This window comes from Gymnodraco acuticeps, unplaced genomic scaffold (assembly GCF_902827175.1).
Source record: "Gymnodraco acuticeps unplaced genomic scaffold, fGymAcu1.1, whole genome shotgun sequence".
NCBI lineage: Eukaryota > Metazoa > Chordata > Actinopteri > Perciformes > Bathydraconidae > Gymnodraco > Gymnodraco acuticeps.
In genome coordinates, this window is record NW_022990198.1 from 1,410,657 (window position 1) to 1,426,839 (window position 16,183).

Consider the following 16,183-nt stretch of genomic DNA (forward strand, 5'->3'; position numbering starts at 1 on the left):
CACTGTTGCCAAAAATAAATTGGGCCTTTATCTCATATTTCCCGGAAGATGGCGCTATTCACACGCATTCCACACCCTAGGACCAATTCAACGGTCCCCAGTAGGAACCATATAACTGCCGTTGGGGCTAATTTGGATGAAACACCATTGTGTTTCGTAAATTCGTTTGCGCAGTACTGGGTGGCTCCTCTAGTGCTGCTGAGCGCTGATCTCACAACATAGGGATGGGCTACTCACAACAGTGAATACCCGCCTCCAGACCTGTATATCAGTGAAACGCAGCTGCTCGTATTACGGATGTGAGAAGCAACCTTGCATGCCCCATTCACTTCAGACATGGCCGACAAGATACCACAGGAGTCCGGTGCTCGTATTGCAACAAGGATAGACATTTCAAAACCGGGTCTTACTCGAGAACAAATGTATTTTATCCGACATATAGAGGTCGAACAGTTGAAGAAGAAGACGCAGATGCTACGGACTCGAAATGTAGTGACGGGACTCGCCATTGGAGCCATCGTTGTGGGAATTTGTATCCTTGCCAAGCACACTAACGTCAACACAAGGTGAACTATGTAACGTTAGCCTAGCATGCTAACGTTACCCAAGGGTTGTTCGATAACACAATGTAAAGCTATGAGCTAGCATACAGTGGCATTCTGTCCTTTTGTGAGTTAAATTATTTGATGGGCTTGTAGATGTAGCTTGTTTTTAGTAAGACGCTCAGTTTTTTTTCTTTCATTTTGACGCTAGCATGTCTGCTATGACAGGTAACTTAAATGGAAAGGTGTTTATGAGCCTATTAACAAAGTACAGGTTAAGTGATGTATCTTTAAAATCTTGGAACGACTGATTAATATGCATTAAGTGTTAGTCACTGTACTCTAAATGTTCCCAAGTTACAGCTTCTTTATTAAGGCAGGCTAGGGAAGATGAGCCACGGTCGGTCTCCTTGATGGTTTCCCGGTGTTACATTAACTTGTATCCGACTCCGGATACGTCAGTGGATACTTTTGATGGCAGATGCCTGCCTAATGCTTGCTTGTTGACTTTACACCGAGACATCAATAATATACCTATTTTGTTTACCTGCAGTCTTAACTGAAAGCACATGTTTGTCAGTAAAGGAAAATGGACATGAAGACATAAGGGTTAGACCTGATAAAAAATGTAATTTACTTACTATCATATCAATCTACCATGGCCATCTTCTAGTCTTATCATGCTTTACCCCCCATGTTTTCCCCTGTCCTGCGTAGGCTACTATTTTCACACTTTTTTTTTGATCAATTATACTTGATTTTATAGAGTTTAATTATGCAACAATTAGGCCAATTCTCCAAGTGCAGATACAAATCAAACAATTGCATATAAACTTGGCAAATATTTGTCCTTAACCACTTGCTCCCCTGCTAGACGGCTACACATTTTTCTCAGTGTCCCAGGAGAAGATTATGGATGAAATGGATGAAGAGGCTAAACGTGCAAGACTGCAGGGACCAAAGACCGGAGCCAACTGAGACGCATGCATCGCCTGCCTGTTGGACTGTGTGTGTGTCCTGAACTGACAAGGGACTTAAGTGGACACTGAAGCCACTGATTTATATTCCATGGCCGGGGGCTGTTTTCCATGTTGAGACGGCGATGGACTTGTTTGTTGTTGATTGTGAAGATGATGTTTTGTTGCCGACTTGTAACTTGTGTCTTTTTGATTAAGTTTGCCTGTCAATGGAAAGGAAGAATCCACTGGCCTTAAATGTTACCCATAAGACCACACTGTAGAGTAATAAACCCCATACCGAACAAATGTCCAGCTCTTATCATGTGATGTGTATACACTTTAAGGAGAATATCTTACATCTACAGTGGCCTTTTAACAGCGGAGAACCACCAGGGACACATGAATTAACCTGAAACATTTGTTGATAAAATGATTATCTGTAAAATAAAAATATAATGTATATGATTTGCTTTTAACACAATTATGCCTGTGTAGCTATTTGAGAGAACAAGACACTGGGTGAAGCAGTAAAGGTGGCAAGAGCCGTGGTATTTACATTTGCATTTATTTTTGTCAACCTTGATACATGGGGTCTGATCTAGCCACCAAATCTCGAGAGTAAAAATATAAAATAAGACATCGTCAAGGAAAGGCACAGATTCAGCATGGCAGGACAGCAGCAGTTTCAGAAAGCAACACAAATATATATCTACATTCAAACTTTTTTAACTTCTTAAAATATATTATGAACTTTGGAAAATCTTACAGGAATCTCACTGCCAAAAAGTTCAGTGTGAATATTTGATAAGGCAACTGCTTCACATTCACAGCTTGGACTGATGTCTCCATTTCCCACAATGCACTAATTATTCAGAACTGCCGGAGGGTAGATCGTCGTTGCTGTGATCAAACAAACTGGAAATATTCTCTACCTCCCTGGTGGAAAAATATCAGCTCCTCATTGACAGTTTTATCCACTAAAATGATTGAACAAAAGTTACTAAAGTGCACAAGGTGCTTGATCTAGGGAACAAGCAATGCTTTTTGCTTGAGCAGGAATTAAGGTTGCCATGTTTAGTTTACTTGTAAATTGTAAACATGATCTATAAGGCATTCTACTATTTACACATGTACAATCAACAGGAAAGCCAGTAGTCTAAAATCTAGGGTGGATTTTTCACAAATCATCAATGAAAAAACATTTTTAATTAAACCATCTGTAGTACTTGAAAAGCATAGTGTGATGTTGTGTTTGCTAAAGTCTTCTGCAAAGCTTTTCCAACATTTATAACTGTTGTACGTATGCATTGATATAATCGATATCGCCTTATTGTGTTGCTGCACAATGTGAAAATTAATTTCGGTACATCTAAAAATGCCAGGAATGCGGTCAAACTTCTCCACGCTGATTATGGAAAATATAAGCCATCCTATCACTAAAGAAATCAGAAGATGTACTACAGGAACAATGTTTTAAAAAATACACATTTGGTTCACAATACTGTGCTCAGATTGATAAACGGCAGTGAATCAGACAAGCAGGAAAATAAGTTCAGTTTCTTTCTGAACCGTGTATTTACAAGAAAGCAATAAGGATTTTTAAAATGAAGTGATTCTGTTCTTCACCTGCAACAAATTCACTAGAGCTAACGGAGGGCTGAAAGCTGGATGTTACAGTTCCTGGCTAAATCCAGCGTCACTGATTAAAGTTTGTATATATTATTTTATATACGTTGAGGTAAATGACCACTGGCAGAGGGAAGCAGTTTGCTGACGGGTGTGCCAGTGAAAGTGTTGAAGCGATCCACCTGCAGGACGGGTTTGACCGCTTCAGATGAGGTAGTCCACAAACACAGCGTGCTCGGCTGAGTTCATTACTAGGAAACAAGGAAGAAGATATGAAGAAGTAAGTATAAAACATTGTTTAGGTAACACTTAAGAAATAATACAAGTAATTTGAAACGTATCAATGCAATTTTGACTCACCATTCTACTAATGTCAGTGGCAAAGGTGACGCCTTTGCTGGGTTTATCCTGGGAGCCGCTGCTGCTGCCTCCAAGGGAGTTTCTCCTAATGATACCTGGTGGAACAAACATGTGTTATAATAAAAGCCGTTCAGACATAAGGCTGTTCACGAGCGGATCCTAGAAATGATCATGGTGTTGGACGGAGAAATATATACTGTACAAGCAGATTTTTTTCACAAAAACAATCACATATACTAATGTTTGCCTTCAAAATGAAAAACATTAAGTTATTTACGAAGCATTGTATATAAATATCAAAAGGTAACAGTTTAATATCCAAATCTCAATACTTGTTACCCAATCAGTTAGCCTAAAATGTGGTCATAAGAGATCACTACAATTATACAGTATATGTTCATTATTGGCATGTTATATTTAAATATGAATTATTGCATTCTATTTAACAGCCCTAATAGTACAACAAAATACTAAAAGCCAATATGAACCCCTCTGCTGCTTAAAATGAGACCAAAGCAAGCCTAAGACACTATGAATTGACTGAGTTAAATGCACTTTATATAATTAAGTGACTTGCCCCACTGCAAAACACTGTGAGAACAGCAGGGGCCACCAAAGCTATGCAGAGACTATGTAAAATAACAAGTAAGTCACATTTGTATATACTTTTATATAAATAGGGCTGAGAAACATGATAACAAATACTATCAAATATACAATATGGTATGGAAGTAGAACACCAAAGAATCCTGGGAACTTCAGTTGTTTGATAAAATAATAGAACGAAAATAAACCATTATAATGTTGCTGTGCTACAGAGAGGCTGTGAAACCAGAGTGGATATCCCTGCTGACCTTGGGGGGGCAGAATGTCCAGGCGCTGCAGGCTATTCCTGCGGGACGAGGGGAAGCCGCTCCCCTTGGACAGGCGGCGCTGCCGGCTGGACAGCATGGTGGCAGGACAGACGATGCCCGGGGGGGGCACCTTCCCCATCCTCTCATACAGCTCCTCAATCTCTCTCTTCTGGGCCGCCTGCAGGGCCTGCACCTCCATCAGGTGTCTGAGCAGGGACACAAGGTAACAACTGTTAGTGGTCGAAGGTTCCTTAGGTTATTAAGTAAACACAGGTAGGCCTTAAATCCTTAAATAAATGTGACAAAGTTAGATTTACTTTTACTTCCTGTAATAAAAATTACAAAACCTGTGTAAAGACTGGGAATAGAACATTCTTGAGGGGTTTCATGAAGTTACATTTTTTAACAGTCTGTATCAGTTTTTTTATTATCTGGTTTACACCTACTCCAAATATGATCATTTGCATATCAACCTCTCACCCTATGTGACCTTAAAACGTTCACATGCCTGATGTTTTGATATAGTCATGCTGTTGCTGTTAAACACGGCACCCATTTACTGGGACATCTCTCAGTTTTGGATTCTTTATTCACCTTGGAGGTGGAAAACATATTCTCCAAGGGTTCAAGGTCACACAGGGGGATCTAATTGATATACAAACAGTCATGTTGTGGGGGAACTGTTCCTTTAATGAATTGCTTCTAGCACCACTCACTTGTCTCTGAGCTCCTGCAGCTCCTCCACGATGTCCAAGTCGTCGCTGTCCGAGTCGTCGCTGCTGATGTAGGGGTTGTTGCGGTTGTAGTTCATGGTCCACAGATGGTGAAGGGCGTTGCTGTACTGCGGGCTCTCTGCCGCTCCGTCCCACAGCCGGCCCTCCACCTCTGCGGCCGCCACCGAGAGCCCGCTGTCCGCAGACGTCCCCAGCAGGCTCAGGCTGTACGCTCTCCTCCGACACCTCTTCCTCGTCCTCTGTCGCTCCCCTACCACCTCCTCCACTTCAACCTCTTCCTCTTCTCTGTCCTTCTCCTTGCTCCCAGCCCATCCCACCTGCCCGTCGACCTCCTGCAGGCCGCCCTGGTTGGACCCTCTGTTGGGGTGTTGGTGGGGGGGGGACATGGTGAGGGAGGTGCCCAGGCTGGTCTCAGACTCGCACTGCTCCTCCGTGCTGCTCTCTGACGGGGTGCTGACGCTGTCTGCCGGCTGTGGGGCAGCGGGTGGGGCACCTATGGGCGCAGCGGGTGCAGGGATGTGCATGCTGGGAGAAACCTGGAATCGCCCCACAGTGACCGGTGCACACTGGACTTCTGTAATGCAGGAGAAAAAGAAGGTTTTCATGTTAATACACAAATCCTGCAAGCATTTCAAAAACATGTTCACCTATAACTCGTTTCCTTTACGACAACAATGTATGCAAATACTTTAAAAAGTCTTCATTTACATCTAATAAATAGATTTGTTTAAAAATAAATTCTACTAAACTGTAGCACTCCCTTTACTTACTTCTTGTTCCCATGAATAAGAAGCTGTTACACCTGGACCGCCAATTTATATGAGAGGCAGCCATTGTCATTGGCTGAACAGTAGTGACTGTTCTGTAATCTGATTACAGCTGATTAATCATCAGAACAAAGCCTCACTCTTCCCTGACTTCCACATATTGATTAAAATGCTATCATGTGTGATTAGGTATCACTCTGTTGTCACTGTGTTTTTTTCTTAAAGTAAAAGTAGTAATCTTCCCCTTCTGCTGGATATACTTTTTAGAGGTTAATAGATAGCAGTGACAATATCTGAAGGTTTGTTACTGGTGTGTCACACAACTGACGCAAACATGTTTAAAATCCAGCAGGAAAAATAAACTCTCATTTTTAAAGGTCCCATGTCATGGCCATTTCTACTGATCATAATTCCATTGTTGAGGTCTACTAGAATAGATTTACATTGTTCAATGTTCCAAACTCACATTGGTTTCTCATACAGCATCTCTGTATAGTATGTGTATTCACTCTGTCCTAAACGGCTTGATGGAGCTCCTGCCCCCCCCCTCCCTATGAGCCCAGTGTGCTCTGATTGGTCAGCTCGCCCCCTCTGTTCTGATGAGTCCACCACCTTTGTCCAAAGAAATGTCCAACGAGGCGTTCTGGGGCAGCACAGACAGGTCTTTTCTGTGTTAGAGTTTTACTCGCTACAGGGTGTACTTTCAGAGTTGTGACTCTGCAGACCGTTTACATGCAGAAAAACCTTCATAACAAACAAGGGGACGGGTAATAACCAGAAAAGCATGACATGGGACCTTTAAGAGAAAACTCATAACACCAGACCTGGCTACCAATTACGAACCACTTCAATAACCATGTGCTAGTCCTTCACATAAACTAGGCAGGATTTAACGTGGCTCATAAACATAGTAATGATTTATTTGACATCCACTAAAAAAATCTTACTTTTTATTTATTTACTTTTCTTTCCATGCCTTAACATATTCAAACAATCTGAAAAACAGTATTTTTAAGTGAGGAAAAAAGCAGGGAAAATATATCTTGTTTAAACTCTCTTTCCAGTGAGCTGAACTTAAAATAAATTAAGTTGTTTTTGAATCAGACTCAGAATGCTATTATTTATCTTGGGGGAAATACACCAGAAATACATGAATTTGTTTAATTAATGTTTTATATCTGTTTAATAAAATGTTTAGTATCTTCTTAATATCTGTTCTTAAAGTATATCTTCCTTTGGTTCAAAGTTATATTGCACTTTAACCACCCCACCCCCAAAAGGAGTTAAAACTAAGTAAATCTCCTGCAGTTCCTCAGTTCTCCCACTGAGTGTCCCTCTTACAGTAGACACAGAGGGCGTTTGGGTCATTGCCCACTGAAACAGAGGGACTCTGTTGGATGTGGGCTTCTGAGGAGGGTATAAACACAGCCAGGCGTGGATATGGGAGGCGAGGCCTGTAATGAGCCTAGCTGCTCTCTGATTGGTCGTCGCCAGAGGGCAGAGCTGCAATCACACCTACGTTTGTGTTCCTTTTCAATGGAACATTACATCCAGACTCGCCGTTACGCAATGGCTCCTGAGGCTCCACTAATAGGTGATAATGTCACCAAGGATACGGCACAAAGAAAATAAAGAGGAATCTGAAAACAAACTCGAAAGGAAAATTGGTCGTAACAGCGAGATCCGACTGAATTTAAACCTCATGCATCATATAAAGCATCAGAGAAATAACACTTGGAACATTTGACCCTGTGTGTGTACACCAGCATGTGTGTGGGTTTGTTTGGGGTGCAAACACAAAAATATATGTCATTTTCCGGCTCTACCAGCCTCCTGGTTAGTAACATACAACACATCAGGTGACGGAGGAGAAACAGCAGAACATGTGCAGAATTTGTTCTTACCAGATTCTGAGGAAGAGGCGTTTGGTTTCGGGCTACTGGTTTTCATCTCAGGTATGGCGGCGTGCAAAGGAAGGCTGAAGGATGATAACTAGACAGGAAGAATAAACATGGTTAGTAAAAGTGCTTCAACTGAAATATCCCTGGCCTAACTCAAATCAGTACCACACACTGAGTTATACAGATTATAAATAATGGAAAAACAAAGCATGCATAATGGTTTGGTATTGGCAATCATTTGGAGGTGCTGTATTGGATTAGAAAAAGTAGGATCAGCGTAAAAAACAATAACGAAAATAAAGAAATGTGAAAAGAGTGCCCTCTTTATTTCCCGAAGTTGGTGTTTTCTGTCCTAATAACAGTCCAAAAAATGTATATATTCAACTAACAACTATTTAAAGTAGAGAAAACACATCGACACATTTAACATTGAATCAGTAAATGTTTGGCATTTTGGCTTGAAAAATTACTTAAATGATGAATCATTCATAACTTTTCTATCACGTTACTAATCAATTAACGACTAACCATCTTAATTTACAGGCTTTAAAGGTGTTGGCTCAGAAACGACTAAATTACATTTTTTATGCATTTTGTGTATTCGGAAGTAATCACTCAATTGATGTGTATTTATGGGATCATATACAATAATTATAATACCAAGCACATCCAGGAATTGAGCAAAACGGTAGTTTACGACTCTAAAAAAAACATAATTTAGGCAAAGAAACTGGGAATAAAGGGATTAAAGGTGACTCACAGTGCTTTCTGGGCTCTCTGGGGGTGATGGGGAGAGATCTGAATTTGAACTAGAGACTTCTGATTGTGATTCAGCCTTTACTGGAGACAGTTCTGAATATGAGGCCATATAACTCTGAAGACTTTCCTCCTGGGTCATGCTGGGGGGAGTGGAGGGTCCGACCTGCTGCGAGAGCTCCTGAGGAACCGGTGGAGGAGTGGAAGGCAAGGAAGTTGGAGAAACAGGATACTGCCAGCCTGGATGAGAGCTCTGAGGATAACCCTCCATCAGCAGCGTATTCTCAGGGCTGTGGTAGACATTGTTCTGTTGTTGGAAGCCCGCTGTGGAGTAATGCGCCTCTGCTGAAGTCTGGTAATGTTGGGGGTACATGGAGGGGTAGCCTGACTGGGGGGCCATGTGAGAAGGTAGCTGCTGGGGGTACCCTGGATAGGAGAGCATCCCCTGGGTGGGCATGTTTCCAGGAGGGATGAAAGACTGGGCCATGCTCATGGCCATGGAGATGACATTAGCTAAAGAAAACAGGGGCTGTGTGTGGGCGGGCCACATGTTGGGGTGCTGGGGGCCAGAGGGGGACATGTTGACACTTTCATTGCTTCCGGGGCTTGGGGTCTCGCTCAGGGGACTCGAGGATCCGGGGGGTGGGGGGGTAACGGAGGAGAATGTAGGGTTACTGGCAACACGTGTGAGGGGAGGATGATAGCCTGGCTTGGGGGAACCTGGAGAGCCCGGGTACTGGAACGGGAAGTGACTGTGGCCCATGTAGGGTAAGTGGTAGTGCTGGTGGTGCGGCAGGAGGGACGCAGGGTTGTGGTGGTGCTGCTGCTGATACTGGACGGGAGACCCTGGAAGAGAAAGATTTAAAAAAAGGTTTTAATTTGATGTTCAAAGTCAGTTTATTGGGTAATAACAATGCAAAGTCATGTTAAAAGGGTATATCTAACTTCAAGCCTAATAAGTGTTAGTTCCTCTGCCTACAAGGTTATATTTTTGGCTCGGTTTGTCTGTCTATCAGCAGGGTTCTGGAAAAACTACCGGCCCTATTTTCATGGGTGTAAGGGAATTGCATGGGCCAAGGAAGAGCTCATAAAAAGTTGGTTTGTATCCGAATCATACAGCAAATTCTTGAACGATGTCACACTTTCATTAACATTGCGAGATAACACTTGTGCTGCATTCATGTGGTGTTGGTTTATTTATTCCCTTACTCGTGAAATTCTTCTGACGCCCTAAAAAGTTGGAACAACAGCTCGGAAACAGCCATCAACGTGTTGTTTAAAACCCTGAGCAATAAAATACAACACATCCTCTTCGTAGTATTCATGTTGTTTCCACATTACATCTTAAAGCTCATGACACTCCAAATTCGGAAGAATGACTTCCTAACTCGGAAAATGGGACCATCCCAGGAACAGTGGGCTTGATGGAGGTCTGCGCTAGTTTTAAATGAGAACCCCCCTGTAACAGTGGAATATTGGAATAATTGATCCAGAGGAAGAAGTTACATGACTCCTTCCTCTCTCCTCAGAGTTTGCTCAGTTAAATTCTTCCTGCACCCCCCTGCCAAGATGTACGCCATGTGGAGCAGAAATCCTTCCCGTACTTTCAAGTAATGGGTTTCCATGGTGAACAAAGACGTTTTGTTTAAAAAAAAGTATCCGACTATAATTGCATTTGTAAGCTGGAGCAGTTGCACACCGGACCTTCATGGCTGTGAGGCATTCAGCATCAATGGAGCGTTCAAGGACGTTTTTCGAGGAGTTAAAATGGAACACATGTGTGGTCACAACTTTTTTTTTTATTGGACTGATTGTGCGATTAAAGTCAGGATTTCGACATCCCTCCTTAGGGAGTAGTGGAAGATGCCAATAACCAAACCCCATCCATTGATTTGCCATTTCCCTCAACAATAGCTCCACAGTTATACACCCCGCCTCCTGTTCCTGATGATGCAAACAAGCCTCTAGTTTTTCCATGCTGACGGAAACATAGGTTAGGCAACACTCTATAAGGGTGGCGGGGGGCCCAAGAAGCATTTCGCAAGAGACCACGCGGTGTACGTCCAGCAGTGAGGGGACACAGGACGAGAGGGGGATAAGAGTGTTGGAATACGGGGGACACATGGAGGATGTGTGTTCTTTAATTGACTTCAAATGCCCCTCCTGTGGGGAGGGAGACTTTGAAGGAGGGAGGAGGCTTTCTTGGAAATTCTGTCAGGAGTTTGTGCTGGCAAACAGATGTGGCCGGCTATCGCAACACTGACGGAGAGCTCATGCTTTTACAGCGACAGCATTCACAGCTCCCCTAAAAGCTAGAAAGCGCCCTTCAGGTGAGGTAATTACCCAAGAGGCCCTGCTGCAAAGTAGACACAGACGAAAGCTTTGAGGTGTGGGGATGGTGGATGGCGCCATGCGAATGTCTGAACAATACCAAGAACGGGCCCTGAGAAGGGGCGGGGGGGGGGGGGGGGGGGTTATGAGGTAGCTGAGCTAACTTATTCTTTGCCAAAGGACTGTAACAATTTTTCAGTGTGTTGAAACAGTAAACAATGCGGGGCCTCTTCACATAGGCACCAGAGGGAGGGCCCGAGGGCCATTTACCTGGGGCGTTGTGGAAAGACTGTGAGCGTAACAGAGGTCGCCCAGGTGAAGTAATGTCTGCACTGAAGAAGTCTCCATTGGAGCACGGGGGAGAGCCACGTAGCCCTACGCTGGGGTTAGCCACACTGAAGTCTATGACAAGACACACATGCATGAATGAATGGATGATGAGCATTCACACACACACAATGATCATGCACGGTTAGAAATGATGATTGAAACAAATGAACGTTAATCTGACATGCTGTGAGAATGCAGTTCACACACACTTAATGTTACTTGGTGAATTTTATGACATGGTTAAAAAAATATGGCAGGCAGAAAAGTCCTAAGTATTCATTCACTCTACTACTCACTACTGCTAAAACGACTCGATTATCAAATCAAACTCTTGTTGGCAGAATTTCTACCCGACGTGAGACTTACCAGGCAGAGAAGAGGAGTGTGTTCGAGGAAGGGTGTGACTGTGCAAATTTGGCTGTAAAAGAGCACATTTGATACAATTTGATCTTAATATTCAACCATGGTATGATTCAGCTGCAGTTAAAAACGACTTTTAATAGGTGGATCAAAGTTGCAGAAATACTTTAGTAATTGTTCTTGTGTCTTTACAATTCAATCAAATGGGGAGACTTCTTAAATGCAGATATGGAATAAATAAAACTGTTGCAGCGGATGAGATTTCATAAATGTCCCCAATATGAGTCAAGATCCAACAACAATAGGTTTTACACTTCCCATAATGCAACTTAGTAAGATGCAACCTACTATGATATTCTCCTTTTTTGTTTACTTCACATCCACATTAGTAATACAGACTTTCAGCTAAGTGACAATTGTTGGGTATTCGTCTATCCACAGAAGGAATTTAACAACAGTTTTCACGAGTTCGTTCGTCCCGCCTCATGAGTCCTTTTAATGCCCCTTTAAACAGAGGGAACTGTAACATTGGAGGCCTCAGACGTCAGACAATGTAGCTGACTCTGAGGCCTGACCTCTTAGACGGCCGTAAAGAAACTGCTGTTAGTTTGTGAGGAGCTGTTCCCATAATACATGTTATTAACCGGTTAGCAGAAACTATTGCTACATCTTTGTGCCAGTTTATGAAAAGTCTAGATTGCCACTGTGATCTGATTTAGTATCTCTAAATGAGGCCTCTTTTTTGTGATAACCACAGACCAGAAATGTCATAACAAGGCTAAGTTTTCTTTTTCTGGCAGTAATGGGCTTCCATACCTTGGTTACTAGATGATGAATAGTATCCTGTGACACATTACAACATCTTCTAGATGGATTTGTGCAGCTGTACTTTGGGTTTAGTCTTAATTAGCAAACGTAAACATGCTAACCAGCTCAATTACGATGATGCAAATTGCAAACAGAAAACCTGCTTCACATTAGTTTGTTAGCATTTAGCTCAAAGCTCTGTCCTCAGAGCTGCAGATTAATACTCCTGTTCTCAAGCGGTGGGTGGAGGAAACAAGCAACAGCCAAACAACAACCATAGCTTTCCAGGTATTCAAGCTCCGTTTGTACACAGTGTCTCTTCCAAAAACTCTCAGAATAGCGCCCTACCTCAGTGCTACTAAGGCCGGATCAGAGACAGAACGATGAGTCTGAGGGCTTGTGGGTTTCTCCCCACTTCCACCAGTTTGTTCTTTATTTTTGTTGCTGGACAGTGCTGGGAGGAGCAGCCATAATGAGCCTTACGGGATGTGGACCATGTAGTGTTTTTCATCAGCTGCTGGAGTGGATCCAGGAGAGATTTGACCACTGGAGTTCAGGCTAATTATGTAGCCAACGGGTCGGAAACATGGCAAACAAAGGTAGATAGCTGGCTGTGGAGGTTTACTGTTCTTACTCAACCGCACATTGTGTTTAAAAACATGTTAGATCATTTTACTGGCGGGCACGAGGAGATTTTGTTCTACAAAATGGAACAGGAACACATCCTGGCAGAACAGACACCTCCTTTAAGCAGACATACTGTATCTGAGTAGGCATTACGTCATATCTCGTACAGGACGGCTCTGAACAACTCTTTTTGTTCTCCCTGGAAGTTGTCATTTTACAGTTTCACAGAATGTTAATCCAGAACATTTTAATGAATCCAAACATAAATTATTCTACGCATTCAATGTGGGCAGTTATGCTGGAAAGTTCATTATGGTGTAAGCCCTGGAATGGGGTTGTGGTTGTGGCAACACATACATGTTTTTAAAAAGCAGGCGGGGGGATTGTTTCCACAAATCACAGGGGTTTATGACAGTAGTGCTTTTAGAAACATTTTGTTCTAAATGAAAGAAGTACCTCAGGTGGCTTTAAGAACCATTAACCTTGGATCTCTAAGGGCAGGCCTCAGGAGGGATTATGGACAGAGTAGAGAGCACTCTACCTAGGTAGGAAGCACTTCTCTCCATTTGATTTATGGGTTTGCCTTTCAGCGAGGCTCACTCTGTAATTTATGACAGTATAGTCAAACAAACGCTCAGTTATTTCCTTTGTTCTGATCTGTGATGAGGGTGACTGTTGGCTCTGCTGCTGACCTGTGAGGAAGACAATGAGTTCACCCCGTTGTGGAAAGCAGGGAGGAGCACCGGCTGCTCTTTGGCCATCAGAGCCTCGGCACGCTTGATGATGTCGCCCATGCGGTGGATGAAGCCCTCCTTCTCTGATGGCAGGATGAACTCATTGTGCACCTAGAAGACGCAAGGACAACGATGAAAGAAGTATTTAGATTCTCTAGTTTGGTAAAGAAAAAAAAGCAGCAATACCACAATGGGATATATTCTATTATATTTTTGGTCTTTAAATGTTGTTAAAGTATACAGGTGTCATCAGCAAAAAGGATGTAAAGTATCCAAACGTGTAAGAAAATAGATCCTGAGTGTTATGTTTTGATATGATATACCTTTATTAGGTATTGGGTCAAATTTAATGCGATCCAACAGCTCAGCAATAAATTAGGTATTCATTTAATGATATGTTTATTATTGAGGTTGCTTTGTGGTATTGAAATGGATTTCATTATATTGAGAGGTGTTGATAATATATTGCGCACCAAATTTCAAACTAAATAAGGTTAGAGTATTCTATATATATTTAACACTACCACAAATTACAACCAGAAATAAACATATATCAGAAAATGTATAATAGAGAAAAAGTGCCGTACAATGGTTCTTAAAGACAGTACGTGACTAGATGTACTTTCCCCCACTGTAAATAAATAAATAAATACAGTAGAAGAAAATGTGCTTCCATGAATACAAGACGTTCTTGTTGTATATTGTTGTGTCCATCCATGAAATCTTTCCACCTCTCAGCAAATGATTATTCTTGGGAAAAAGTACATGAATCATCTCATGTAAATCCACACTACAGTACTTTGTTGGGAGAGGTTTTGCTGTGAATTGTGGGTTGGGGTGTGGTGACCTAACTGTTAGCATGGCATAATTCAGCTCATTTAAAACCCTGGACTGATAACCATAGCCTGTTGGGATGCCAAGCAACCCTGCTGCGCCCAGGACTGAGTAAACAAAAGCCCACTGTGTTTCTAGAGGCAGGAACACAGTACATTCAGCTCTGCCTCATCGTGTCCACTACCTCTCCAAGCCTCACCCTGTAATGATGTTAGTAACGACAGCAACAGGGGGATGCTCACCTGCGTCACTCACTTCACAGACATAAGATATACTATCAGAGAGACTTTTGTTTGATATACTATCAAACAAAAGGCTGTTAACTGGACGCTGTGTACGTTCAGCTGAGACACAGGAATCTGGAAGACTTATCAGCTGACAGAGTGAATCTTTTGTTTATTTCTGAATCCTCTAAAGTGCCAGGAGGTTTATTCTCTTACAGACACTAGTTCCACATATTAGTTCCATTGTGTAAAGTCCCCTTTATTTCTCCATGTGCATTGTGTTCAAGCTCCACATTCAGGCTATACATACTCTCTGAATAAGGTTTAGACTACAGGGATCAAAATGTCAGTATGATCAATCAAGTGTTATGCTGAGAAAAATCAATGTGTGGAATAATTTGTTCCTAAGAATATATGATCTATCAAAAAGCTCCAACTTCTGCTTTATAAACAATTCTTTTTTTTGAGAATTTACCAAAAGATACATTCTACCAGACACATTTCCTAAGGTGTTGATTTGAGACTCTATCAGCACTTATTTATTAGTTATAGTGAAAAAAATAGAGAAAGAAAAGGTGGGTTTTCGCAGCTTGGAATCATCTCCAAAATATAATCAACTAATCCAGAACCAAATTTCACAAAAATTCAATACCATTCACCGATAAAGTAAATAACTTAATCGAAAACAAAAGACACCCTTGTTTTTTTTTAAAAGTTAATAAAAGTGTTTTATCATTGAGCTTCTGAATATGGTACCTGTGGAACATTAAAGGGGCCCTTTTATGCTTTTGGGGTTTAACCCTAACCCTTTTCCTGTAGTGTGTTTCATAGGTTTGTGTGCATGTAAATGGTCTGCCAAGGCTAAAATCCCAAAGTTCCCTCCAGAGGGATCACAACAGAGCCGGCCAGCTGACCAATCAGAGCAGACTGGGCTCTGGTTTCAGACAGAGGGTGAAAAGAGGTGCTGCAGCACAGACAGTATGAGAAAAATAAGGACCTTTTTGAACATTAAAGCATGGAAACATGTCACAGTAGAGTAGAGGCACTAAATACAAATATGAACCTGAACATTAGCATAATAGGGCCCCTTTTTTAATTGATTAAAGTGTTTTATTATGAACTATCTGAATATGGTTCCTGTTGATCATTAAGGACCAGTAAAGGCTCACCATGACAGCAGCGATGTCTTCGGGGTTATCTCCATCCAGGTCGAACTTGAAGGTTACCATCTTGTCATTGTGCGTCTGCAGCTGACACTCCACCACCCGGTCCACTTTATCAGAGAGCTGCAGAGACGGACAGGATCAATGGTAATGACAGCTTTCTGTTTACCCTGGTCAAACACTGAGCAACATTAAACAGGAGAACAATGTGCTTCTGTATGCATGTTTCTGTGTGAGCAAACACGGGGTCATGCACTGTAAAATGTGCCGCGGT

General features: G+C 42.1%; 2 protein-coding genes across 3 annotated transcripts in view; one reads left to right on the forward strand and one right to left on the reverse strand.

Moving 5' to 3' along the window:
- Positions 1-252: 252 nt before the first annotated feature.
- Positions 253-1,952, forward strand: LOC117547387 (cytochrome c oxidase assembly factor 3 homolog, mitochondrial). Its single transcript, XM_034218104.1, has 2 exons — positions 253-532; positions 1,417-1,952. The coding sequence occupies exons 1-2, from the start codon at positions 337-339 to the stop codon at positions 1,518-1,520; spliced, it is 300 nt and encodes a 99-aa protein (XP_034073995.1). The 5' UTR covers positions 253-336; the 3' UTR covers positions 1,521-1,952.
- Positions 1,953-2,047: 95 nt separating this feature from the next.
- The window catches only part of wnk4a (WNK lysine deficient protein kinase 4a), a 44,545-nt gene continuing 30,409 nt past the window's right edge, over positions 2,048-16,183 (reverse strand). The window contains exons 12-21 of one of the 2 annotated variants that reach the window (XM_034218101.1): positions 15,916-16,032; positions 13,647-13,799; positions 11,527-11,578; positions 11,101-11,232; positions 8,504-9,345; positions 7,747-7,834; positions 5,058-5,649; positions 4,342-4,547; positions 3,488-3,582; positions 2,048-3,378 (exon numbers count right to left, since the gene is read on the reverse strand). In XM_034218101.1, the coding sequence (XP_034073992.1) occupies positions 3,376-3,378; positions 3,488-3,582; positions 4,342-4,547; positions 5,058-5,649; positions 7,747-7,834; positions 8,504-9,345; positions 11,101-11,232; positions 11,527-11,578; positions 13,647-13,799; positions 15,916-16,032 (2,280 nt within the window). In that variant the 3' untranslated portion in view covers positions 2,048-3,375. The remainder of the gene's footprint in view (positions 3,379-3,487; positions 3,583-4,341; positions 4,548-5,057; positions 5,650-7,746; positions 7,835-8,503; positions 9,346-11,100; positions 11,233-11,526; positions 11,579-13,646; positions 13,800-15,915; positions 16,033-16,183) is intronic. The other variant, XM_034218102.1, reaches the window with a different exon arrangement.

What these genes read in the sequence shown, in the direction of transcription:
- LOC117547387 (XM_034218104.1), top strand. Translation starts at nt 337, where the DNA reads ATGGCCGACAAGATACCACAGGAGTCCGGTGCTCGTATTGCAACAAGG. An exon ending in AGCCATCGTTGTGGGAATTT is followed by an intron (nt 533 to 1,416) that starts GTATCCTTGCCA and finishes CTCCCCTGCTAG; the next exon opens with ACGGCTACACATTTTTCTCA.